The following is a 26,597-nucleotide window of genomic DNA, read 5'->3' on the forward strand; positions in this document are numbered from 1 at the left end:
CTGATTACTTGGCACTGTCAAAGTACTGAACAGTAATGTCTAATGAACTCAAGGGGAATATCAAGATGCTGACGAGATCTGATCAAGCTGAACAAGTTAAAGATTCAGATGCGTACATTATGTTTAATAAAACATTTGTTTCATTACACAGCATCATAGTGAATGGCCATGTTTAGGAGTAGGTATTGTTCATATAAAAATACTCTAAACACCACTTCTCGGTGGCTAAGTAAGCAACAGCCTCATACAAAGCCCAGTCACAGAGGTTTACAGCATGGAAACAGGCCCTTTGGCCCAACTTGTCCATGTCGCCCCTTTTTTAACCTCTAAGCAGTCAACATTATCTAAGATGGACACGCGGGTGTGCAAAAACTACTTTTGAAGTATATTTATTTGTCTGGTTCCATCCATAAATAACACTCCTATTAAGTTACTTGGACTGTTTTACACATAGGTTGCACATTTAATGTGCTAAGCTATTGATGAGAGAGTCAGTATTTCACCTGGATATCTTAGCAAAGAACAGCAAATGGCTATGAATGTGCATTATTTTAAAATATAATCTGTTATTGGTATCCAGCTGTAAAAAACCCTGCCAGATCCCAAAGTAAAATGATGGTTGATAATCAGTTTGTGGTGACCTGTGTAACATAGGAAAGCTGAAAGAGAAAGGAAGTATTTGTCATTGACACATTCTTCAATTCCAATTTACTTTCCATTTCTCTACCTGATCTATTGGAATACTGCTCACAAAACAAGAAATGTGATTCAATATTTTACTTTAATACAAAACAAGTTGCACATGAAAATTCCAGAAGATTTTGTATAAAAAGTTATTAAAAAACTCAACAGAACAGTGTTATACATATTTACCAAGAAATTTTTGTACACAACCCAAAACCTACATTGCACCTGTGACTTTATATATAATAAAACATTCCCAAATGGAACAAAAATATTCAGAAACAAAGTTTCATCTAATTACAAGCATTCACAGAAAACAAAATCACATTTTTCACTATGAATAATCATATGTACATAGCTATAAGGAAATATCAGTTTAAGCTAATCTCTGCCAGTCCAGGGACTTGAGGGACTCAACACAATATCTACATTGTTACTTTCTGTAAAAATTCGGACTTGCTTATCCAACAGCTCATGAACAAATATAGCTGAATGATCAGGACACACAGGCGCAAACACACAACATAATGTGTGACCTGAAGTGAAATTAGGTCATTTTCATTTGGAAGTGTATCTGTGGTCAGATGAACTCTGGCAAAATAAGTTAAAAAAATGGTTAAGTTCCAGATTTTTACGATTATTGTACCATTCAAGTGCCTGATATTTGTAAGTGCAGCATAATCAGAAATACTACTTGGAATAATGGCATACTGGGAACTAATTTAACTTGTGACATAAAGAACAACATAACCCTTTCCAGCCTGCTCACAATATCCTCAAAATGTCACACAGTGGACTAATGCGCACATCTCTCAATTCCCAGTCGGTAACCCTGTCCAAAATCCACTCCGAGAACTTAATCAATTCACAGGGCTAACACAAAGGATTTACTAACATTTTCATTGATTGACCATGCAGATCAAAACACAGATGGATGGCGTTAAAGGATAATGTTAAGGAACAAAAATACAAAAAGCACATTCAGCTCAAACTGTTAGGAGCTCACAAAACATGGTAAAAAAAATACTTGTTTCTGTTTTGCAACACCACACTGCCACATTTTCTCCCCTTTCTTCAGAGGTAATGATAGAGATACAGCTCTGTTACATCATGCAAGGCCTACTCTCCCTTGTGAGTCTAGACACTGAGCATTAGACATGCATGAAAACATTTGAGCTAAAAGTCACTAAGCATTGATCAGCAACAGGTGAGGGATACTGAAGTCAACAGATCTTAATTGAAATTAATAAATTCAGCACAGACAAACCATAAAACTTGAAACAGTCTTAGTCTGTAGGAATCCATGCTATACTATGAAATGCATTTTGTCATTGAAGTCAGGAAGGGTGAGGGTAAAGCCACCTTTTCCAAGTTTGATCTAGTCTGAATTTCACAAGTGGTGAGACCAGGATTTAAAAAAAGAATCTCCTGATGCACCCTGGCCAGAGGTTACTGTACACATCCTGAAATCATTCTCAGGAAGTCTGAAAACCTTAAACATTTTTCAGGATTGAAAAAGCAAATAACACTGTGCAGTCAGCCTAATGGGGCAACAGAGCAGAACAAAATGTATGCAAAATGGTCAATTATTTTGGAAGCATGTGATAAATTACACTTTATGAATGGTAAATAAACAACACTACCTCAACTCCTGAGATGCATAGGTTAGAGGGATTAGCGAGTAAATATGTAGGGATATGGGGTAGGGCCTGGGTGGAATTGTGGTTGGTGCAGACTTGATGGGCCAAATGGCCTCTTTCTGCACCGCAGGGTTTCTATGATTCTATGAACTCCAGAAATACTCTCACCCTCAATCAATTCTTCTTGCTTTCTATCCTGAGGGCAGTGATTCATACAAGGAGTACAGTGGCAAAGATTATCAGCAGCCCTCAACTACCTTGCCAAATGCCATTCTGATGGCTACACACTTTCCAGTAGAAATCACTGGATGGCATCGAGAGCAAAACGCCTGGCTGATATTTTTTACCCCTTTCATAGCAAGGAAGATGGTATGGCCCAATATGGTGCCCTCTAGCTATCCAAATCTTCAACTAGGGTGAAAGAGGTTAACAGAAATCCAGAATAGAAATTGGCTATACTGAGGTCTGAAGTCATTTCCTCGTATGAAGAAAAGCATATTCATTGATTTCCATTCATTGAATAATCTCTTATGCAAATTTTCAAATCTTGTAATTTTGGGTGAAGGTGGTAGTCCTTAGCCCACTTTTACCACATTTTGTGGCTATGACTTTCCGATTTTCTTTTGACATTAGTGTTAATATTTACGGAGAAAGATGAAGGAAGTGGGATGAGTTAACTTAACTTAATGCCATATTCAGAACTGCTAGTAACTACTGCATATTGTTTATCAGATATTGTTTGGTACAGGTTATTACCTCCAGCTGAAAACACCTTTTTTTGAGCATTAGTTTCCCGAGTGATCACTTCTGGTTGACAAATTTTTCATTTCAAAAGCTTGCTGGATGCAATTCTTACGGATTTGTTTTCTCAGAGTTTAATCTTTGATAAAGGTTCTCCAGTTCCATCAAGCAGTTGCTTGCCTCAGAAGGAATTAGTTCAGTTATTGATGCACTCCATGTACGTAGGGCCTCCAGGGCTCCCATAGGGTTACTGGGAGCTAAGTCGTAAACCGCATACACTGCTGATAACTGTATAGGCCATGGGACACCTGGAAATGTCATAGAGCAGAAATCATGATCACAAACTGCTCAATACATAATACATTAAATATTTAAAGCATCAAATACATTACACATTTTCTTCTATTCACAATCAGTAAAAGCATCTTTGAACTAGATCTGATATGTCAAGACATATTAAAGATCCAAAATATACAGGCAAAAAGCGTCCAGATATTTCAGCAACAGTGGAATAGATCTTCCTTTTCTACCAAATCTCAAGCACTGTCTTACTCTCTTTATTAATCAAACCTAAGTTCTAGGTTGTGAAAAGATATTTCCTAAATCAATCAGCCTTCTACTTACTACTTCTGACAGTTTAAAGACAAGATAGGAAATTAAACGCAAGAAATATTTGGCCCCTCAACCCTGCTCTGCCACTCAATATGATGGCTGATCTGACCATGGCATTAACTTCTCTTTTGTTAAGCTTATTTAGAATAAATATTTTTCCATTGATGCATAAAAATGGCAAAATAAAACTTCCTATGACTGAAAATATATGTTTGAACAAAGAACAAAGAACAGTACAGCACAGGAAACAGGCCCTTTGGCCCTCCAAGCCTGTGCCGCTCCTTGGTCCAACTAGACCAATCGTTTGTATCCCTCCATTCCCAGGCTGCTCATGTGACTATCCAGGTAAGTCTTAAACGATGTCAGTGTATCTGCCTCCACCACCCTACTTGGCAGCGCATTCCAGGCCCCCACCACCCTCTGTGTAAAAAACATCCCTCTAATATCTGAGTTATACTTTGCCCCTCTCACCTTGAGCCCGTGACCCCGCGTGATCATCACTTCTGATCTGGGAAAAAGCTTCCCACCGTTCACCCTATCTATCATCTTCATAATCTTGTACACCTCTATTAGATCTCCCCTCATTCTCCGTCTTTCCAGGGAGAACAAGCCCAGTTTACCCAATCTCTCCTCATAGCTAAGACCCTCCATACCAGGCAACATCCTGGTAAACCTTCTCTGCACTCTCTCTAACGCCTTCACATCCTTCTGGTAGTGCGGCGACCAGAACTGGACGCAGTACTCCAAATGTGGCCTAACCAGCGTTCTATACAGCTGCATCATCAGCTGCCCAAAGTCATGTGTAGAAATTTCAACTTTTATTTTCCAAGATAATCAAGTTAGTGACCACATGCACAGAGAAAACATGCTTTTCAAGAGCTAGGGACCTATTAAAAAAAAGGTACATTCTTTGCTTTGCATTTTCACTTTTGGTATATGGACATCATGTGCAAGGTGAGCAATTATTGCACATTCCCTGTTGCCCTTTAGAGGACAATGATCAGCATTTTACTTGAAATTTGGTATCCTTTGTGATGTAGTCTGCTAGGACAGGCAGCTTACCCTCAGAAACCCCCAAGAATATCCAAAATGTGTCTGACAATGTTGTTCATGACTCATTTGAATCTCTCTGAGATGGGGCTTGCGTCTGAGTGAATGTTAAGTGGTTGTGGGACAGATCTGGTCAGTGGGAATGCATTCCCCTCTGACTTCTCTGGTGACAAGGCAGGAAACCCTGATACTGGGAAAATCTGCTCAAAGCCCTCTTGCAAATCAAATGTTATCTGCTTTTGACACATAGCAACATCGGTCCAGAAAGAGCACTGCAGGCAACCATACCAAAAAAAACATCGGGGAGGGGAGGGGGGGGGGGGGGGAGTTAAAATATCATACTGATTTAAACCTAGCTTTTAAACAGAGAGAAGCTGTTGCCAGTTTCTTCTAGTAATGATTTAATAAATAGGATTTCTGTGTAGCATACATGCAATTCTTGAAGTCACATGATCACGTGTTAAACAGAATTCAAAATTAAAGCAAGAAAGTTCCTTTACAGTGACATGTACAAGAACACTTACCTTCTTGAAAAGCCTGTTGGAGGAATTTGTTTATCACCGCACCCATGTTTTTTACAGCTACTAAGGATTCTTTCTTCAGTCCTTGCTGACCCAGGCGTCCTTACAATTAAATAAAACCCAGTTAAACATAAATGTGTAACACCACAATTCTGTAATATCTAACAGAAGGCCTCGAATATTGAATAACTTATGCACAAAATACACAAGATAGTCACTTTTAATTAATTACTTTCCTCTCAAAGTCTTGAAATTATGACTCCTATCTCTGGCCTACTGAAATGCAGCACCATCGCAATCCCCCACAGAAAGAGGATATGCATTAATCAGTTTGATCACAGAATCAACAGACTTATAGTAGTGGCAGGGCCACACCTGCAGTGGTGAACCAAATGAAATGGAGCAAAGTGCCAACACAGAACCATCACTCAATATAATAACCTGCTTGGGGCATCCTCATGAAAGCTCTAAATATACATTCCCTATTATTTTGCTGCAATAGTATATGCTATATTGTTGTAACACACTATAACAGGAAAGCAATTACAAAAATGTTAATACATAGAAAACAAATTGCTCTTGGGTATCCAGACTGACTGGTAATAATGGCAGTTAACAATGATTTTTCGCTCAATGTAAACATGCATGCATATATCCACGAGGAGACATTAAGAGATATAAAACATACTTCAAATTCACCACAATTGAAGCTCAAATAGGAAGAAAGCAGAGTCAAATGCTCATTGTTGGGCATCAGTAAAATACTGGAAATGTGAACTGAAAACACCAATAGCTGTATGGGCAGCATCCATGGAGGGTGAAATGTGGTACAAGGGTCTGGTACATATAGGATTAATTTGGGACCGTGTACAGAACCACTCCACAGTGATGCAGGAAAGCAAATGACCCAGGCTCAGGGGCAAAGGCATGTGTAGATCTAAGCCTGGAGACAGCTCCGAGCTTGTACCATTTACTGTACATGTAAGTAGTTATAGTTAATAAAAACTTAACCTATTGAAGACTACGGAAACTTTGTTATCCATAACGATTTGTAACTAACACCCCTCAACGTGGTGGCGGCCACAGGATAAAAACTGGAGGCAAAGAGGCCACGTCCCCACCCCGCCTTTTTTTTACAAATGCTGTAAATCAGGAGAGTTTAAAGGTCTAGCTACTCTCAAAGGGGAGGGAGATTTGTCAGATAGCTCAAGATTTGGGGAGAGTGGTCAGTCAACCGGGGAGATGGGGTGTGTGTGTGTGCATGTCTGCCATTTGAGGCATCGGGAATGGGGGGGGGGGGGGGGGGGAAGAGTGTCAAGCAGGGGGACATCAGCCAGTTGGGGGAGAGAGGGGGGGGGTGTCAGCCATTCAGTGGCACGGGGGTGGTAGGCATCCTGTTTAAGGGGAGGGGGAGAATTATATGGGGGTTTGGTGCAGATCTCTATAATATAGTTACCCAGAAGCTAGAAATGTTTTCAATTCTAACTTTTTTGGGTAACTATTACTTTATGACAGCCAAAACCACCCAAAGTTTTTGATTTAAGTTACAATTTAGCTGACTGTTCCCAGTGCAGGGCAAATGCTCATGTGAAGTTTGCACTTCACCGGGATAACCCCTGGAGCTCGGGAATTTTTGCCTATATATAATTTTTCCCACTCTATGGATATTGAATTGATTTATTGTTGTATTAGTTATACAGTGAAAAGTATTGTTTCTTGCGTGCTATACAGACAAAGCATACCAAACATAGGGAAGGTAAGGAGAGAGTGCAGAATGTAGTGTTACGGTCATAGCTCGGGTATAGAGAAAGATCAACTGACCCAGACTCAGGGCAAAAGCATGTGTAGATCTAAGCCTGGAAACAGCTCCGAGCTTGTACCAGTTACTGTACATGTAAATAGTTATAGTTAATAAAAACTTAACCTATTGAAGACTACGGAGACTTTGTTATCCATAACGATCTGTAACTAACACCCCTCAATGTGGTGGCGGCCAGGGGATAAAAACTGGAGGCAAAGGAGCCACGTCCCCACCCCCTTTTTTTTAAAACAGCTTTTTAAAAAAGAGGTAGGTCCATTTGGCAGCAGGGAAGAAGCTATTTTTGAGTCGGTTGGTACGTGACCTCAGACTATTGTATCTTTCTCCTGATGGAAGAAGGTGGAAGAGAGTATGCCTGGGGTGCGTGGGGTCTTTGATTATGCTGGCTGCTTCTCTGAGACAGCAGGAAGTGTAGACAGTGTCAATTGGTTTGAGTGATGGACTGGGCTTCATTTATGACCCGTTGTAGTTTATTGCGGTCTTGGACAGAGCAGGAGGAGCTATACCAAGCTGTGATACAACTGGAAAGAATGCTTTCTATGGTGCATCTGTAGAAGTTGGTGAGAGTTGTAGCAGATATGCCAAATTTCCTTAGTCTCCTGAGAAAGTAGAGGTGTTGGTGGGCTTTCTTAACTGTAATGTCCGCATGGAGGGACCAGGACAGATTGTTGGTGATCTAGACACCTAAACAATTGAAGCTCTCGATCATTTCTACTTTGTCCCCATTGAAGTAGACAGTGGCACGTCCTCGACGATGCTTCCTGAAGTCGATGACTATCGTTTTTTAACATTGAGGGAGAGATTATTGTTGTCGCGTCAGTTCACTAGATTCTCTGTCGCTTTCCTGTACTGTGTCTTGTCCTTGTTTGAGATCCGACCTACAATGGTGGTGTCATCAGCAAACTTGAAAATCGGGTTGGAGCGGAATTTGGCCATACAGTCAGAGCTGTATAAGGAGCATATAGTGTAGCATAGTAAAGGTCTGAGAACAAAGCCTTGCGGATCACCGGTGTTGAGGATGATTGTGGAGGTGTTGTTGCCTATCCTTACTGACTGTGGTCTGTCTGCGGATGTTGCCTGACTGAAGAGTTTCCAGTATTTTCTATTTTCGATCTCAAATAACTGCGGTCTTTTTGGGGGTTGCCCAAATCAAAACATCCACTTGCATTTACTCCAGATTGTGTACAGAAAATTAAAACTTTGCGCGCAACAAACAAAACAAATTGAAGTCCTCCTGCTCTTCATTGGAAATACACACTCAGGACTATTAGCTTATTCTTCGCAACAAATGCGAAGGAGTTAAATAAAAAAATACGGCTAAATGTTGCTCTAATGGTAAGCCTGAATTCACTGTTTCCTTTTCAAATACCATAACGGCCAAATTTAGCAATAGGCAATCAAAATAATCATTTATATATGCTAGTTTTGTCACAACAATAACAATTTACACAAATACATCGGGTAATCTCTAAAATTGCAGCTGGGACAGCAAAATGTTGCCAAAGTCATTTGGTTTCTGTTATTATTTTAAATAACTTTTTAGGATTTTTTTGGATGACAGAAAAAATTGATTTTGCATTAATGACAACTTTTGGAAAATAGGCTGGGTGTTTCTTTGCAAAAAGATGGTTCAAATTAATTTGATAATCTCTATTTGAAACTACCTGCCCTACAAAATAGAGTTGACATTTTAAAATATAAATCATAGAATCCCTACAGTGCAGGGGGTGGTCATTCGGCCCATTCAGCCTGCATCAACAACAATACCACCGAGGGCTTATCCCTGTAACCCCGCAAATCCCTCTGACACTAAGGGGCAATTTGGCATGACCAATCAACCTAACCTAAACCTTGAATGAACATCTTTTGAGTGAAGGTTCGCTTTCATTTAAAAACAATTTTTTCCATAAAATTACAGCGTTTAGAAAGCAAAAGCTGTATGTGGTAAATTTATAATGAAATGCTAGAATGCGTTTGGTCTATTTCATGATCTTCGGCTACGGTAAATACAGTTACCAGTAATCAAGTTAATTACCAATAAGTCTCATGACGCCTGCAACCGTGACATCCTGGACGTGTAAAATAGCATTCTGTCCTTTTCTGCGTTTCATCCACTTATCCAACACAGGCCATACCTCCTTCCTAAAAGAAATACCATAGCAGAGGAATCAACCAGCATCAAGAAAGGAAAATGCACACTATAAGCTTTCCAGCAAAAACATAAATAACATTATACAGGAAATATTATCAAAGAAAAGCACTTAAACTTCTTACTTGTTTGCCATTTCACTGAACTGGAAATAAAGTGGATGCACTTAGTTATATCATGCAAAAGGAAATTTTACAGCAGCATGCCCCACTAGCTGCTGTTAATTTACTTATGGTTATCCGAGAGGTTTGCTGATGCCAGAAAATTCAGCTGAGCAGCCATTTTAAATTATAAGTATGAACAATTATTAAAACAAAACTGCCATAGTTTCTGAAGGACCCTATAGATTAATGGATTTTCAGGCTAACAAGTAATTTCAGATATGATTCTCAATTTGATGCTGCTATGTGACTGAAACATGTTGACAAAATATTAACATTCTGAGTTAAACTGGCTTGTGATAGTTACACCCGTGAAGACCTTCGAAATACTCAGTGATCACCCAAGTGACTGTGGATATCCAAGTACATGTACTGTCCAGCAAATGTCACTGAATAGATATCGTAAGTGTGAACCCTGACTTATTTCTATCCTCTCCAAGACTGGGGTGCTGAGGCTAATTGTAGCACCTAACTGCAAGTAGCTAATTGTTTCGGCTCAATTATAAGCTGAGCCATGGAGCAAGCTGTACCATGTGGTCTTTTGCCTTTTCAGTAATCAGTGTCATGGTAGGAGCTGATGAGTTGTGTATTCATGCATAGTGATATCAACTAGGAAAATATAATGATTGCTCCGTCATCACTTCGATTGAATAAAGTACCAGAAATTATACGCATGTTAAAATCAATAGTATTATTTTATTTTTCACATCCTGGAGCTCATTAATTCAAGCAGATCTGTAAAGTACCTTATGAAGCAATTGTGTGTCCATGTCCATGGCTGTTGAGAGCACAGCAGATCTATGCCATAAATCAGCTCCCACATATCACCATTGAAATCTATTCCGTATTCATTGCTTGTTTGGAATCCCACTTTCGGACTCTGCTGCATTGCTATAAGGAAACTCGAAACCAACGAACTAATATCTAGAGGTGGATTCTGAAAACCAAATAATTAAATCAATTAAATTAACAGTATTTTGAAGATACAACTTTATCATTTAACTCAACAGAAACTGGTGAGCAGTGGTTAACTCAATATGCTTTCATCTCTGGAAATTGAGAATTTCGATAAGCAGACCAAGTAAAATTTTCACTCTCTGATGTGCTAATACCTGAAGGCCATTGGACTCCATTTGCTTTAAATATTCTCATAAAGGCTGAGATCATAACCATGTGAAGAAAGGGTAAAAAGGAGAAATTCTTGAACAATGTACTTGTAGCTCAGCAAGCAAGGAAGCAGAGTTGGATATAATTTTGGGGAATGAAACGGAACAACATGCTTTAGTGAAAGCGCATTTGGAGAAGAGTGATCATAATATCATCATTGGAAAAGGACAAGGTATGCTCAATTGTTAACATATTTAACTTGAGGACGGCTAACTTCAGTCAATTACGAATTGTTCAAGAATTTCTCCTTTTTACCCTTTCTTCACATGGTTACGATCTCAGCCTTTATGAGAATAATTAAAGCAAATGGAGTCCAATGGCTTCCAGTCTGTTAAGACTGGAATCAAAAATTGGTCGGCAAAACAGTAAATGAATAATGAGATGCCTTCAAAGAAGAGATAGTTCGGACACAGAGCAGATATGTTTCTGAGGAGGAAATGGAGGGCATCCAAAGCTAAAATCCTTGAATAAATAAAGATAGACAAAGGCTCATGGCAGTTGTAAAGTTTACCTTCCAGTAGAGAGCCAAACTAAAGATACAAAGTACAGAGGAGATTGCAAAAGGAATAAAAATGAAAAGACAGACTAGGGGCCCGATTTTACCATTGCATCGCGCCTGTTTCTGGGCGTGAAAACGTGGTAAAGTCGGGCGTGAGGCCATTAACGCGATCCGTGCCCGCGTCCGTGCAGATGGCCACTTTACCGAGGCCCGGGAATGGCCGTGATCCGATTCACGCCCGAAACGGGCGCAAAAGCGATTTAAATGTATTTGCATGCATTTAAATTGAATTAATGAACTGCCCGCCCAACTTTATCAGCATTTCCCCCTTTACCATCGCATTTGCGTGTCCAGATTCAGCGCAAAACAGACATGCTCGGCAAAGGTCTGTTTTGGGCGCTCCGGCTGCTGAAGAGGTAAGTTCAGCAGTTCTAATGGCTCTCTGACTCAGATCGGTGGTGGAGGGGGGGAGGGAGGCAGGTCAGATGTATCTCTAGTGGGGGGGGGGGGGGGGGGGGGGGGGGAGAGAGAGAGAGAAAGGACAAATCACTCTCTGGTGGTGGTGAGGTTGGGGGGGGGGGGGTGGGGAGGCCCGATCATTCTCTGGTGGGGGGAGGCCAGGTGGAGAAGAGGAGGCCAGATGGATCTCTGGTGGGGGGGGGGCAGGGGGGTCCGCTGCCACTCTGCGAGCGATCGGTGGGGGTGAAGGGGGGCAGGAGGTTGCGATCGGTCTGCGTAGCGGGGGGGGGGTGGATAAGGGGGACAGTTGTGTTGTTGGGGTGGGGGTGATATCCGCTTTTTGCGGCCCGGGAGCAATGTGGCAGCGGCGCGATTTTCAATTTTTTTTCTAACTGCACATGTGCAGTTCAAAGCTCCCATCATTTCAGGCGCGCTAAGCCCTTCCCACAGCGTGATTCAGACCTGCGATATTTTTTCAGGCTAAGTGCTAATGGGGGTGCCCGAAAGCAGGTTTCCAAGTCAGATCTGAATTGCACCCAGATTCAGCACTTAGAATGAAAATGGTAATATCAGGCCCCATGAGACCAGATTAGCGGGTAACATAATGAGTCCAAAAAGTTTTTTATGAACAAATATGTAGTAAATACATACCCAGAGGGAAGGTGGAGCTAACTAGGGACCAAAAAAGGATGATCTTATCAAGGCAGAAGTATGAAATGAGTCTTCACTACAGATTAGGATATTGCCAATGAGCAATAAAAAGGTTGCCGTAGTGATATTGGATGGGACAAAAATAAAGAGGAGACATTTAAAAAACTGGCAGTCCTCAAAGTGGAAATGTCATCTGGTCTGGATGGGATGCAGCCTAGATTATGGTGGGGATGGTGGAGTGGGAATAGGGATGGTAAAGGTTGGATTTGCTCAGGCTCTGGCCAAAACATCTTTGGATATGGTGGTGTTGGCAGAGAACTGGAGGAGTGCACATGTTACATTCTTGTTTGAAAACCAGAGCGGCAAAAACCTGGCAACTGGAGGCCAATCAAATTATCAATAATGAGGAAACATTTAGAGACAACAATGTGGGACATAAGCAATTGTCATTTAGAAAAAGACATTTGACAAAGTCCCACAGAATAGACTTATCGGCAATATAACAGCTCATGGGATCAAATGGACAGTTGCAGCATGGAAACAACAATGGTTAAGCAACAGCAAGTACAGAATAGTGATGAATGATTGTTTTTCAGACTGGAGTTATGTTCACCTGCTGTCAGTAGTTGGATCACAGCTCTTTATACATGAAATCTTTTCAGAGTTCACAGAAAATACAATGTTCAGAAATGTGGTAAGAATTTAGGAAGCAGACTTCAGGAGGACACAGACAATCTTGCGAACAAGAAGATACATGGCAGATGAAATTTGGACATGTCTGGCATCCAGCACTGGCTGAGCAGAAATTTTCTCTAACTAAATATTCAGAAGACTGCATCCCTGTGACTCTGCCAACAGACTGAAGCTGAATCATACTGCTTGCAACCTCTCCAAGATCAGCTTCCAACCAAGTATATGTGCCATCAGCTGTGGCTCAGTTGGTAGCATCCTTTGGCCGAGACACCTGCCCTCTCTGGTGAATGTAAAAGATCCCATGATATTATTCTGAAGAAAAGCAGTGGAGTTATTCCCAGTATTCTTGCTAATAGTTATACCTCGATCATAGAATCTCTACAGTGCAGAACAGGCTTTATGTGGGAGCTTGCTGTGTGCAAATTGGCTGCCACACTTTTTTCCATTGCAACATGCTACACTCCAAATGTACTTCATTGGCTGTAAAGCACTTTGAGACATCCGGTGGTTGTTAAAGGTAAACCTATCTTTTTCTTTTAATCACCAAGGCTACCTATTTTCATCTTGCTGGTATTGTCCAGCTCCATCTTTGTCAAATGAACACTAGGTAGGAGCAGGAATAGACCATACTCCGCATTCAATATGACCATGGTCTTCAAGTCCACTTTCTCACACGTTTACCATATCCCTTGATTCCCAAGCCTGAAAATGTTAAATACATTTAATAATGGAGCATCCAAAGCCGTGTGGCGTAGAGAATTTCAAAGATTCATGGTCCAATGAGTGAAGAAATTTCTCATCTCAATCCTAAACTATTCTGAGACTGTTGTGTGTTTCAGATTCCCCAGCTGTTGGAAACAACCTTTCAGCATCTATCCTGTCCAGCCCTTTCAGAACCCTGTATGCTTCAATTAGGTCATCTTTTATTCTCCTAAACTCCAGAGAACATAAGTCCAATTTACTCAGCCTCTCCCATAGGACAACTCTCTCATCCCGGGGACCAATCCAATGAACCTTCTCTGTACTGCCTCCAGTCCAGGTATATCCTTCCTTAAATTTGGAGTGAAAACATTCCAAGTGGGGTCTCTGTATCAATTTTAGTAAGTTTTCTTTATTCCTGTACTCCAATCCCCATGCAATAAAGGCCACCTAATTGCTTGTCGTATCTGCATGCTAACATTGTGTTTCTAGTATAAGTACATCCATGACTCTTGGAATATCTACATTTACAAATTTTATTACCTTAAAAAGAAATCTTATTTTCTATTTTATGATCCAAGCGAATAATCTCACATCTCCACTTAATACTCCATCTGTTATCTTGCTGGCCACTTACTTAACCTGTCGCTCTTTGCAGCCTCTCAGTGTTCTCCTCATCATTAACTCATCTGCTGCTGATACCCTCATCCATGCCTTTGGTACCTCAATGCCGGACTATTCCAATGCACTCCTGGTTGGCATCCCACATTCTACCCTCTGTGGACTTGAGGTCGTGTAAAACTCTGTTGTCTGTGTCCTAATTTGCACCATCACCTGTGCTTGCTAACCTACTTTAATTCCCTGCTGAACAACATCTGGATTTTGGAGTGCTCCTCCTCATTGTTGGGTCACTCCACAGTTTTGTCATTCTCTTTCTGGACTCCCCAACCCTCTAAGATGACTATATTGTTCCGGTTCTGGCCTTTTGGACATCCCGGATTTTAACCACTCCACCATCAACCATTGTGCCTTTAGCTACCAGGGCCTTACACTCTGAAATTCCCTCCCTGAACCTCTCCGCCACTCATTAACTCTTTCTTCCTTTAAGATACTCCTCAAGACCATAGAACCATAGAAAATTACAGCTCAGAAACAGGCCTTTTGGCCCTTCTTGTCTGTGCCGAACCATTTTATGCCTAGTCCCACTGACCTGCACTTGGACCATATCCCTCCACACCCCTCTCATCCATGAACACGTCCAAGTTTTTCTTAAATGTTAAAAGTGACCCCGCATTTACCACTTTATCCGGCAGCTCATTCCACACTCCCACCACTCTCTGCGTGAAGAAGCCCCCCCTAATATTCCCTTTAAACTTTTCTCCTTTCACCCTTAACCCATGCCCTCTGGTTTTTTTCTCCCCGAGCCTCAGCGGAAAAAGCCTGCTTGCATTCACTCTATCTATACCCATCAAAATCTTATACACCTCTATCAAATCTCCCCTCAATCTTCTACGCTACAGGGAATAAAGTCCCAACCTATTCAATCTCTCTCTGTAACTCAGCTTCTCAAGTCCCGGCAACATCCTTGTGAACCTTCTCTGCACTCTTTCAATCTTATTTACATCCTTCCTGTAACTAGGTGACCAAAACTGTACACAATACTCCAAATTCGGCCTCACCAATGCCTTACATAACCTTGTAAGAAGTTTAACAACACCAGGTTAAAGTCCAACAGGTTTATTTGGTAGCAAAAGCCACACAAGCTTTCGAAGCTCTAAGCCCCTTCTTCAGGTGAGTGGGAATTCTGTTCACAAACAGAGTTTATAAAGACACAGACTCAATTTACATGAATAATGGTTGGAATGCGAATACTTACAACTAATCAAGTCTTTAAGAAACAAAACAATGGGAGTGGAGAGAGCATCAAGACAGGCTAAAAAGATGTGTATTGTCTCCAGACAAGACAGCCAGTGAAACTCTGCAGGTCCACGCAACTGTGGGCGTTACAAATAGTGTGACATGAACCCAATATCCCGGTTGAGGCCGTCCGCGTGTGTGCAGAACTTGGCTATCAGTTTCTGCTCAGCGACTCTGCGCTGTCGTGTGCCGCGAAGGCCGCCTTGGAGAACGCTTACCCGAATATCAGAGGCCGAATGCCCGTGACCGCTGAAGTGCTCCCCAACAGGAAGAGAACACTCTTGCCTGGTGATTGTCCAGCGGTGTTCATTCATCCGTTGTCGCAGCGTCTGCATAGTTTCCCCAATGTACCATGCCTCGGGACATCCTTTCTTGCAGCGTATCAGGTAGACAACATTGGCCGAGTTGCAAGAGTATGTACCGTGTACCTGGTGGATGGTGTTCTCACGTGAGATGATGGCATCTGTGTCGATGATCCGGCACGTCTTGCAGAGGTTGCTGTGGCAGGGTTGTGTGGTGTCTTGGTCACTGTTCTCCTGAAGGCTGGGTAGTTTGCTGCGGACAATGGTCTGTTTGAGGTTGTGCGGTTGTTTGAAGGCAAGAAGTGGGGGTGTGGGGATGGCCTTGGCGAGATGTTCGTCTTCATCAATGACATGTTGAAGGCTCCGGAGGAGATGCCGTAGCTTCTCCGCTCCGGGGAAGTACTGGACAACGAAGGGTACTCTGTCCACTGTGTCCCGTGTTTGTCTTCTGAGGAGGTCGGTGCGGTTTTTCGCTGTGGCGCGTTGGAACTGTTGATCAATGAGTCTAGCGCCATATCCTGTTCTTATGAGGGCACCTTTCAGCGTCTGGAGGGGTCTGTTGCGATCCTCCTCATCCGAGCAGATCCTGTGTATACGGAGGGCTTGTCCGTAGGGGATGGCTTCTTACCATAACACTCCAACTTTTATACTCGATACTCCGATTTATAAAGGCCAAAGTACCAAAGGCACTCTTTACGACCCTATCCACCTGTGACGTCACTTTTAGGGAATTCTGTACCTGTATTCCCAGATCCCTCTGTTCAACTGCACTCTTCAGAGTCCTACCATTTACCCTATACGTTCTTCTTTGGTTTGTCCTTCCAAAGTGCAATATCTCTTTGCACTTTCCAAAGACCTATCTCTTTGATCAAGGTTTTGCTCATCTGCCAGAACATCTCCTTATGTTGCTTTATGTCCAACTTTGTTAGGGCCCTTGGTTTGTTTTACCATGTTAAATATTCTAAATCAAACAATTTGTTGTTACCAGAGAATTGCAAAGTGCTACAATTTGGTAGAAAGAGCATAGGGAGGCAAATTAAACTACATGGTCCAATTTTAAAGGGGGTGCAGGAACAGAGACCTGGGGCAGAATGCACACAAATCTATGAAAGTGACACCATAAATTAAGAGAAGGTTGTTAAAAGAACACATATGGAATCCTTGGTTTGATGAATCAAGTACAAAAGTAAGGACATTATGCTAAACATTTATAAAACACTGGTTAAGCCTCAGCTGGAGTATTACGTTTGATTCTGAGTACCATATTTTTGGAGGGATGCCGTGGTATTGGAGAGGATGAAAGGAAATTATAAGAATGGTACCAGGGATGATGGATTTTATGTGGAGATTCTGGAGAAGCTGGGGTTGCTTTCCTAAAAACAGATAAATTTAAAAGGATTCCCTCTAACCCCCATACCCCATCGGGAGGATCTGCCGAACTTCTGCTTCTTCCTTGAGCAGAGGCCCGAACAATCCCTGTCCACCACGATTCTCCTCCACCTGGCTGAATGTGCTCTCTCACTCAATAAATTCTCATTTAACTTGTCTCACTTCCTACAAATGAAAGGTGTGGCCATGGGGAGCCACATAATCCCCTTTCGTGAGTTATGTGGAACACTCCTTGCTCTAGTCCTACTTAGGCCAGCTGTCGCAACCCTTTCTCCGTTACATTGATGACTGTATCAGTTTCATTTTATGCTTGTCTGGACCTGGAAAAAATTATCCATTTTGCTTCCAATTTCCATCCCTTTCTCATCTTCACATGGTCCATCTTCGACACTTCCCTTCACTTCCTTGACCGTTCTCTCTATTTCCAGTGATAGACTGACTACCAATATTCATGCCAAGACCAACTTGCACATTTACCTCGACTACAGCTCCTCACACCCTGCTCCCTATACGGATTCCATCCCATTCACCCAGTTTCTCTACCTTTGTCGCACCTGTTCTGATGCTGTCACACCTTCAAAAATGGTGTTTCTGACAGGTCAGCCTTTTTCCTTAACCTGACAGAGCACTCAACTGGGTTCAACCCGTTTTCTGCACCTGTCCTCTCCCATTCCCCTCCCTCCCAGAACCATGATAGGGACCCAGCGTCCTCACTTTCCACCCTGCCAGCCTCTCCAACTCCAGCATGATGGGGCGGCACGGTGGCTAGCACTGTTGCCTCACAACGCCCGGGTTCAATTCTGGCCTCAGGTCACTGTCTGTGTGGAGTTTGCACGTTCTCCCCATGTCTGCGTAGGCTTCCTCCGGGTGCTCTGGTTTCCTCCCACAGCCCAAGGATGTGCAAGTTAGGTTGATTGGCCATGCTAAATTGAGTCTAGTGTCAAGGGACTAGCAGGGTAAATGTGTGGGGTTATGGGAATGGGGCTTGGGTGGGATTGTGGTCAGTGCAGACTCAATGGGCCAAGTGGCCTCCTTCTGCACTGTAGGGATTCTATGATTCTATACCACCACAAAACACTCTATTCCCGTCAGCAGTCCACTCGCTCTGTGATACCCTGGTCCATTCCTCCATCACGCCCGACTCCTCATCCCCTTCCCACGGCACCTTGCCTTGCTATCACAGAAGGTACAACATCTACCCCTTTACCTCCTCCCTCCTCACCATTCAATGCCCGAAACACTCCTTTAAAGTGAAACAACATTCATTTGCACCTCTTTCAATTTGGTCTCTTGTATTTGCTGCTCACAGTGTGGTCTCCTCTACACTGGGGAGAGTAAAGGCAGACTGAGTGACTGCGTTGCAGAACACCTTTGCTCAAGCCACAAGCATGACCTCAACCTCCCTGTTGCTTGCCATTTCAACTTGACATCTTGCTCTCATGCCCACAGGTCCGTCCTGGGCCTCCAGCGAACCCCAACACAAACTGGAGGAGCAGCATTTGACCTTCCAATTAGACACTTTACAGCCCTCAGGACTCAACTGAGTTCAACAATTTTAGACTGTAACCTTTCTCCTCCATCTTAACTTTTATTTTATATATTCCAAACATTGTGTGTTCCAAATCAAAAACCCTCCCTTCACCACTGGGCCACCTGTCACTTGTTCTGTTAAATCTTTGTTGCAATCTCTCCTTGCTCCCACTAACCAGCGACCTTCTACCCTGTTCCACTCCATCTTATACAGTACATAATCCAACATATTTTGCCTTCTCTTCAGCTCTGAAGAACAGTCAGCTGGACTCAAAATGTTTAATCCTGTTTTCTCTCCCTATGGATGCTCGACTACCTGCTGAGTTTTCCAGCATTCTCGGTTCTGGTTTCAGATTCCAGCATCCACAGTATTTTTCTTTTATTTAAGTTTAAAAGGAGATTTGACACAATGGCTTTGATAGGGTAAATAAGAAATAAAGAGAATTTCTTCCAGTGGGAGAGCAGAAGCCATTGATTTCAGGTGATCGGTAAAAGAACCAGGATTTTTTTAATGCAGCTAGTTGCTGAGAGTTGGAATGCACTGTCCAATAGGGTGATGAAGCATTGAAGTAATATTTAAAAGAAAGGATAAGCACCCAAAACGGTAAAAAGAAAAGCTATTGGGATAAAGAGGGGAATGCGATTATTTGGATACTTTTATCATAGGCCAAATAGCCTCCAGCTGTGATGCATTATGGGGCAACGTGTTGGCATAATGATGAGCACTGCTGCCTCACAGCGCCAGGGACTTGGGTTCAATTCCGGCCTTGGGTGATTGTCTGTGTGGAGTCTGCACGTTCTCCCTGTGTCTGCATGGAATTCCTCCGGGTGCTCCAGTTTCCTCCTTCACGTCCAACAATGTGCAAATTAGGTGGATTTGCTATGTTAAATTGCCTGGGTGGGATGCTCTTTTGGAAAGTTGGAGTAGATTTGAAGGATCGAATGACCTCTTTCTACACTGTAGGAATTCTATTACACTATGGACGTAATTTTTCCAAAATTGCAAAGAGTGCTGGATCAGATGAGAAAAGCTGTGTGAAACTTTTCTGGCTTCACAGATACCTTTTCTAGCCTGATCAAACAGCACTCTGTGCAATTTCAAAATGTTGATAAGGATTACTGGGGGGGCTGGAGCTAAACTTTCCGGCAAAAGCTGGCATTCAGCGATGAGGACACCTTTTTGAAGGATGCCCCATCTCAAAGTAAAGTTACAGGCTTATCGCCCCCACACCCACGCACACCCCCCCACCCATATCCAACCCCCAAATGGACAACTGGAACACCACCAACCCTTACACACAGAGGAGCAGCCCACCCCGCCCCCCCCCCACCACTGGAAGATTGGGGCACCCATCACCGCACACCAGCTAAGCAAGGTGATTAACCTGACAACTTCTCACCCCATTAAAATTAAAATTCAGCCCTAGGAAATTTCTCTCCTCCCGAGGTTAAAATAACAAGCGGATGATTCTCCCATTCCGCCCTGCTAAAACATTAGTGTAGTGGGCCAGGAGAATTGCGTGTGGGCCAATTTGCGCATGCATTCCTGGCATGTGTGCATCTCCGAGCGCCAGATATCCGCGCATCCGGGATCATGCTGGAAACTGGCAGGAATAGCAGGTAAGTCATTTAATTCGATTTTTAATCTTATTTCAAAGTGATTAGTGGGTCTGGGACTGATGTCTCCGGGCCCGCTAGCATCTCCCACCCTGTCAGTACAATTTCACTCCAGCTGGAGCGAAGAGGGGGCAATCAGGGCCCTCTAGGGGGTTGGGTAGCGGAGGGGGTGCCCCCTGGGCATGGGCACCCTGGCAGTGCCAGCCTATGCCACCTGGCACTGCTCAAGGGGCAAAATGCCCAGAAGGCACAGCCTCGGGAGCGATCAGTGAGGGTTCCTGTTGCCACTTTGCATAGGGATCGGTTGGGGCTGGAGGGAGACCAGTGATCGGGGTGGGCGGGGGGGGTTGGGGAGTTGCCTGCGTCCCGTGGCCGTGAGGGGGGGTGAGGGGGACGCTAGGGGTGAAGCACTGCAAGTGTTCCGGGCTGGCCAGCGATCGAGCTGGCCAGCAAACTGCAAGTTGACAGTTTGAGGCCATTGCGCATGCGCAGAGACCAGAACTGTCAGACTCCAGTGTGAATAGGTCCCCTCTACCCCGAGCTTTTAATGATATTCACGATTGTGACCTCTGCACTGCACAGAATGGGGAGATTCTACTGTGAATTCCCACTGAAAAAACAATTGCAATTTACAGCAGTTTTTCTGTGAGTTCAGCACTTAGAACCTTTTTGGGAGAATCACCCCCCAAATTTCAACTTCATCGGATTAGCTACTCCTTATTGAAATAGCAATCCTAGCCGTAATTATCCTTTCCTGAAATATATTGCAGCCGGACAAAATAGTGCCATCCACACTCCTCACAATTCTGGGAGCAACATGCAACTTATGTAAAAATGAAGGCCCCCTCCTCCCCTCAAAACCTACTCTTCCCACCTAGTTTTGTCTTCCTTTTGTCTGTTTCCTCCCTCCACTAACCTTGCACTATCGTCACCACAAAGCTAAAGCTGTTCCCAAAACCTCTTCTAGCCATAAATGTAATGGCTCTTCTACCACCTTTAATTCCACTTGATTTGAGGAGTCCACTTAATCTGAGGAGTCCACTTAATCTGAGGAGTCCACCTAATCTCAATTCCATGTACACAGGCAACTGTGACACGGTGGAAATTTTATACTGTTAGAAGTTGATTTACACCATTAAAATACATCTTGCATTCAGTACACATCTGTCACACTTCAAAGCTTCCTGATTCATTACAGATGTGAGACACTTTATTTTGAACTGAAAAAGGGGTAATGGCGACCGTTACACGATGGAACCGAAGTCAAAAATTTATAAGCAGATACGCTGCTGTCTGATTGACTGCAACATGTGACAAAAATATGTATTTCCCTGTATTTGTCTACAATTGGCCCTCCCCTATCCCTACCGCAAGTCAGATTAGAAGTTAAGATATACTGCAGACCCCCTGACTACAAATGAACAGCACCATGAAAATTTCTGATGAAAGATCACAGATCTGAGACTTTAACTCGGTTTCTCTCTGCGCAGATGCTGCCACAAGTGTTGTGCATTTCCAGCCTTTATTTCAGATTTCCAGCATCTGCAGTATTTTGCTTTAGTGTCCATGAGACATCTGTCATTTTCTTTTTGCATTTTAAACTACCATACAGTTGGTGACTGATCTGGAGTGTTTGTGATTCTACCTTCAATTCAATCTCAGAAAGGAAGATTAGTCTTACAAATAGAGTGGGATTCTGTTATGCAACAGGTAAAGCGTACACCAAAGGGAGCTGCAGGTGACACAACAATTATACCAACAAAAAAAGCATCAAAACGGTGGCTTAACAACAGCAGTTAATATGATATCACGTTTAAATTTCTTGCATCAAAACTACAAATAAAATGTGCACAATCATTTGATAAATTATCCAACATGTTTTCTCCTGTTAAAAAATAGGAGGAGGAAATTGCGACTGGGAAATATGAATGACTCTGGCTAGTGAAAGTAATTCAAATAAAGATTTTCACAATGTGCTAAAACTGAAACTATAATAAAGAGACTGTACCTTTTCCCAGCTGAGGTATGCGCTCAAACAATTGAGAACATCTCCTTTGGCACGTTGTTTGGTAACAGCTTGCATAGCTTTATTAACTGGTCCTTGTGTAGAAAATATGTTCTGCCAAACACTCAAAATGAGCAACAATAGTTTGCTTGAATCTGGAAAGTCTGGAAAAATAACATTATCAAGTAGAAAGGCTGGGGTATGCTGTGAGCAAGACAGTATAAATCTATGACCTGAACACATACGGTACATGCAAAATTGCAATGAAAAAGAGCATTTTCAGACAAGATGAAACGTAACAGAATTACAAACCAAGAAAAGTTCAGTGTAACAAGGCATTTGGAGAAGCAGAATTTTGGACATGAGCTTTATACCATCCAAATTGGAATAATTCCAGTTTAGTTAAAAGCATTGTATGTTTCTTCTGTATAAATACTTTCTGATACAGTTTGAAATATACTGGAGTCTCAATATTTCAAAGTCTGAGGTGCCTGGCAAAAACTTTAAAATATCATGTCCTTGATTATACAAAAATATATGTTTCTAATCTAGACCCACTCATCTGCACTTGTAGGTTGCTTGTGTTTATTACAGAGAAAGATACTTAGCATTTATGAATCTCACCTAACATCAGTGTTGTCGCAATGTCGTATTTTGACTTCAGTGCTGGTCTGCCACTCTCTTGCTCTCTATTATTCAGTGCCGTATCAGCGTACAATGCAGCATCCTCCCCTGTCTGACTCTATGCAGTATAGGAAGTGTCAGTGATACTGGGAGTTTGAACAGTTAGTGCTATACTGTGCTGCTTGGTTTGCGCTAGGTTCATTTGTTTGAATTTGCAGGGGCTCAGCAATGTAGGAAACATGGGGCCTTGGCATTCATTCGTCACAAGTGGGATTTGGACTTTAGAATACTTGCTGACCAGCAAAGAGGGAAGATCAGCAGACCGGCATTGGAGTTGACATCTGATCAAGTTTGGGGCAAGGCGTATTGTATGGATATTTTAGGTAGTCTGAGGGGGTGGGTCACAATCCCACAGTGTTGAGGTGAGGGGATATAGTCAAGTAAAACTCAACACAATTTAATCATATGTATCAGAACACGCTAAAACTGCAATATATCAAGCCATCAATATATTAAACACTCCAGCATAAGATATGTCATGCGATGTGATTGTTCATTCTAAACTATGATGATGAAAGAAACAATTCTATTTGCTAAAAGAAAATAAATGATGTTATGTTAATTTCCCACTGATGAACTATAGGATAATTGTCCTATCCTATAGTGCAATAGACTTTTCCAAGACTGGATTTTAACACTCCTCATATCTTTTTGTTGCCCCCAGCACACATTCAAAAGCAATGGCTCAAAGGAGGTCGTGGAGAGAGGCTCTATCCTTCCCTGCTGATGGGTGCAAAAAGAGCATTTTTGCAGATTGAATGGACCCTTCCTTTCTTTCTGCCAGCTGATTAATATTCCTACAAATACAAAATGGTGATGAAGTGGGTGCAAAGGGAGAGTCATGATTATGAAACTCCTATAATCCTTGGCCTATTCTGTCGCGAATTGGAGGTCATGGTCCAATGTTAAGGGGCAGGCCACTTAGGACAGAGATAAGGAGGAATTTATTCACCCAGATGGTGGTGAATATTTGGAATTTTCTGCCCCAGAGGCTGTGAAGGCTCAGTCATTGATGATATTCAAGGTTGAAATCAATGGATCTCTACATATTAAAAGCATTATGGGATACAGGGTTAGTGCAGGAAGAAGTCAAAGATCAGCCATGATCTCAATGAATGGTGGAGCAGGCTCCCAGGGTGGAAAGGCTTCTGCCTGCTCCTATTCCTTAAGTTATGTTAATATATAGCCTGGTACTTGTGTGGCATGAATGTTACTTGCCCATGCATAAAAGAGCATGATGAGAGCAACCAAGTATACAAAACTATGACAAGAGCGGCTAAGACACAGGATTAAAGAGCAAGAAGATTGGTCAAAACAAGGTATAAAAGGGCACAAGGAGAAACATAGAAAGTAGGAGCAATATAGACCATTTGGCCCTTCGAGCCTGCTTCCCCATTCATTATGATTATGGCTGATCATCCAACTCAATAGTTTGATCACACCTTCCCCCATATCCTTGGATCCCCTTCACCCCAAGAGCTATATTTAACTCCTTCTTGAAAACATGCAGAGGGCGATTCTCCTAGCCCGCGGCTGAGGCCATTTAGCAGGCTCCCCGCTGGGCACCATGGCCTTCATGCGTCGCCCAGACAAAATTTTTTGGAGTAATCAGCTCTGCGCTGGAAATCGGCACGGAGCCTATTTCAATATTTAAATTTTGATTTCAATATCATTTGTGGGCCCGGGACTGAAGCCTCCGGGCCCGCTAGCGTCTCCCCCCCTGCCAGGAGTGGTTCACCTCAGCAGGGTTTACAACAGCTCCCCATTAATGGGGAACTGGTGGCCACTGGATGGAAGAGAGGCCATGGAGGCCCCCCAGGAGGGCGGGGGTAAGGGGGGGGGGGGGGAATGCCCCTGAGCAATGCCAACCTGACCTCCTGGCACATCCCAAGGGGCTTGACACTGCCCATCAGGCCTTGGGCAGTAGGCAGGGCCTATTGGGGGTGCGATCGATGGGGGTGGTCCCACTGCCACTCTGCATTGGGATCGGTGGCAGAGGGAGGGAAAGGGGTGATATCGGGGCTGGCCATCCAGGTGGGTGGAGGGGGAGAGGGAAGGAGATATCGGGGCTGGCCCGAATAGGTCCGGGAGGCCAGCGATCAGGAGTGGTGGGTCGGCAAGGGCAGTGATCAGGAGGCCAACAATGCAGGGCTGCTGCACATGCGCTGATTTGCGCCCTGACAGATTGGTACAGGCGCAGTGGCTCGCTCAGTGCTATTGCTTCCAGCCTCTCCAGCGGGAATAGGCCATGCCCCCAGATTTTCAATGTGAATCCCACTGGGGCACTCTGCCGTGCTCAGAGTGTGGGAGATTCATTTTGAAAATCCCGCTAAAAAAAATCTGGGGAGTTACTCCAGTTTTCACACGAATTCAGCACTTCAAATTATTTTGGGAAAATCGCCCCAACAATGTTTTGGTCTGAACTGCTTTCTGTGGTAGTGAATTCCACTCTCTGGATGAAGAAATTTCTTCTCATCTCAATCCTAAAAGGTTATCTTTAGACTATAGCCCCTGGTTCTGGCCACCCAGTGAGCAGCTAGGGGCTAATTTAAAAAGCAGAACCTCAAAGGTAATAACCTCTGAATTATTATTTAAGCCACAAGTAGATTGGTGTAGGGTAAATAAGTTTACAGAGATGACACATGGATCAAAGAAAAGGGTTTTGACTCATGGGACACTGGCACCAATACTGGGGAATGTGGAAGCTGTACCCTTAGGGCGGACTTCACCTGAACCACACTGGGACCAATGTTTTGGTGAGTTGAATAACTAGGGTGCGTCGAGAGCTTATAGTGGGGTGGGGGGGAAAGAAAGAGATCATGTGAGACGCGATGTGATAGGTCAAATGGAAATGACGAAGTAATACAGCAGGATGGTGATTTGGGTAATGATAACCAGAGTGTGACAGGAAGAGACAGGGCATATAAACATAAGATTGCACCAGCAGATAAGGCCTGAGATTGCAAAAATGGTAAAAAGAAAAAGTTAAAGGCTCTTTATCTGAATGCACACATCATTTGTGACTATGGAATGCAATTTCTGTTATTTAACATGCATGTAGTCCTGCACTGAAGCTTCATCAGATTGACATCTCATTTTTAGGTGTGCTAGTGCTGCTTTTTACACGCTCTCCCACACTCCTTATTGAACCGGGGTTGCTCCTCTGAATTGATGGTAATGATAGAATGAGGGCCATGTTAGGCCATGAGGTTACAGATTGTGGAGGAATACAATTCTGCCATTGGTGATGGCATAGGGCACCTTATGGATTCCCAAATGCACCTACAAGATAAATTGCAGCATCCCATCAAGACCTTTTTGGAAGCATCTTCCAAACTTGCAACTTTTACCACTGCTCTGAACAAGGTATCAGGTGCATGGGAACTCCAGTTCCCCTCCAATTCACACACCACCCTGACTTAGAAACATAGATTTGGAACTTTTTCGCTGTTCCTTCAATGCTGTTGGGTCAAAATCTTGAAAAGCAGTGTTGGAATATTTACACAAGATGTGGAGATGCCGGCGTTGGACTGGGGTAAACACAGTAAGAAGTTTAACAACACCAGGTTAAAGTCCAACAGGTTTATTTGGTAGCAAAAGCCACACAA

At 43.0% G+C, this 26,597-nt stretch overlaps 1 protein-coding gene across 3 annotated transcripts in view; it reads right to left on the minus strand.

Moving 5' to 3' along the window:
- Positions 1-761: 761 nt before the first annotated feature.
- ice1 (KIAA0947-like (H. sapiens)) overlaps positions 762-26,597 on the minus strand; it is a 93,256-nt gene continuing 67,420 nt past the window's right edge. For 2 of the 3 annotated variants that reach the window (XM_078240388.1, XM_078240397.1), the window contains 5 exons: positions 22,309-22,469; positions 10,124-10,314; positions 9,103-9,209; positions 5,252-5,350; positions 762-3,373 (listed from right to left, as the gene is read on the minus strand). In XM_078240388.1, the coding sequence (XP_078096514.1) occupies positions 3,177-3,373; positions 5,252-5,350; positions 9,103-9,209; positions 10,124-10,314; positions 22,309-22,469 (755 nt within the window). In that variant the 3' untranslated portion in view covers positions 762-3,176. The remainder of the gene's footprint in view (positions 3,374-5,251; positions 5,351-9,102; positions 9,210-10,123; positions 10,315-22,308; positions 22,470-26,597) is intronic. The other variant, XR_013500677.1, reaches the window with a different exon arrangement.

The sequence above is a fragment of the Mustelus asterias genome, chromosome 2 (assembly GCF_964213995.1).
Source record: "Mustelus asterias chromosome 2, sMusAst1.hap1.1, whole genome shotgun sequence".
NCBI lineage: Eukaryota > Metazoa > Chordata > Chondrichthyes > Carcharhiniformes > Triakidae > Mustelus > Mustelus asterias.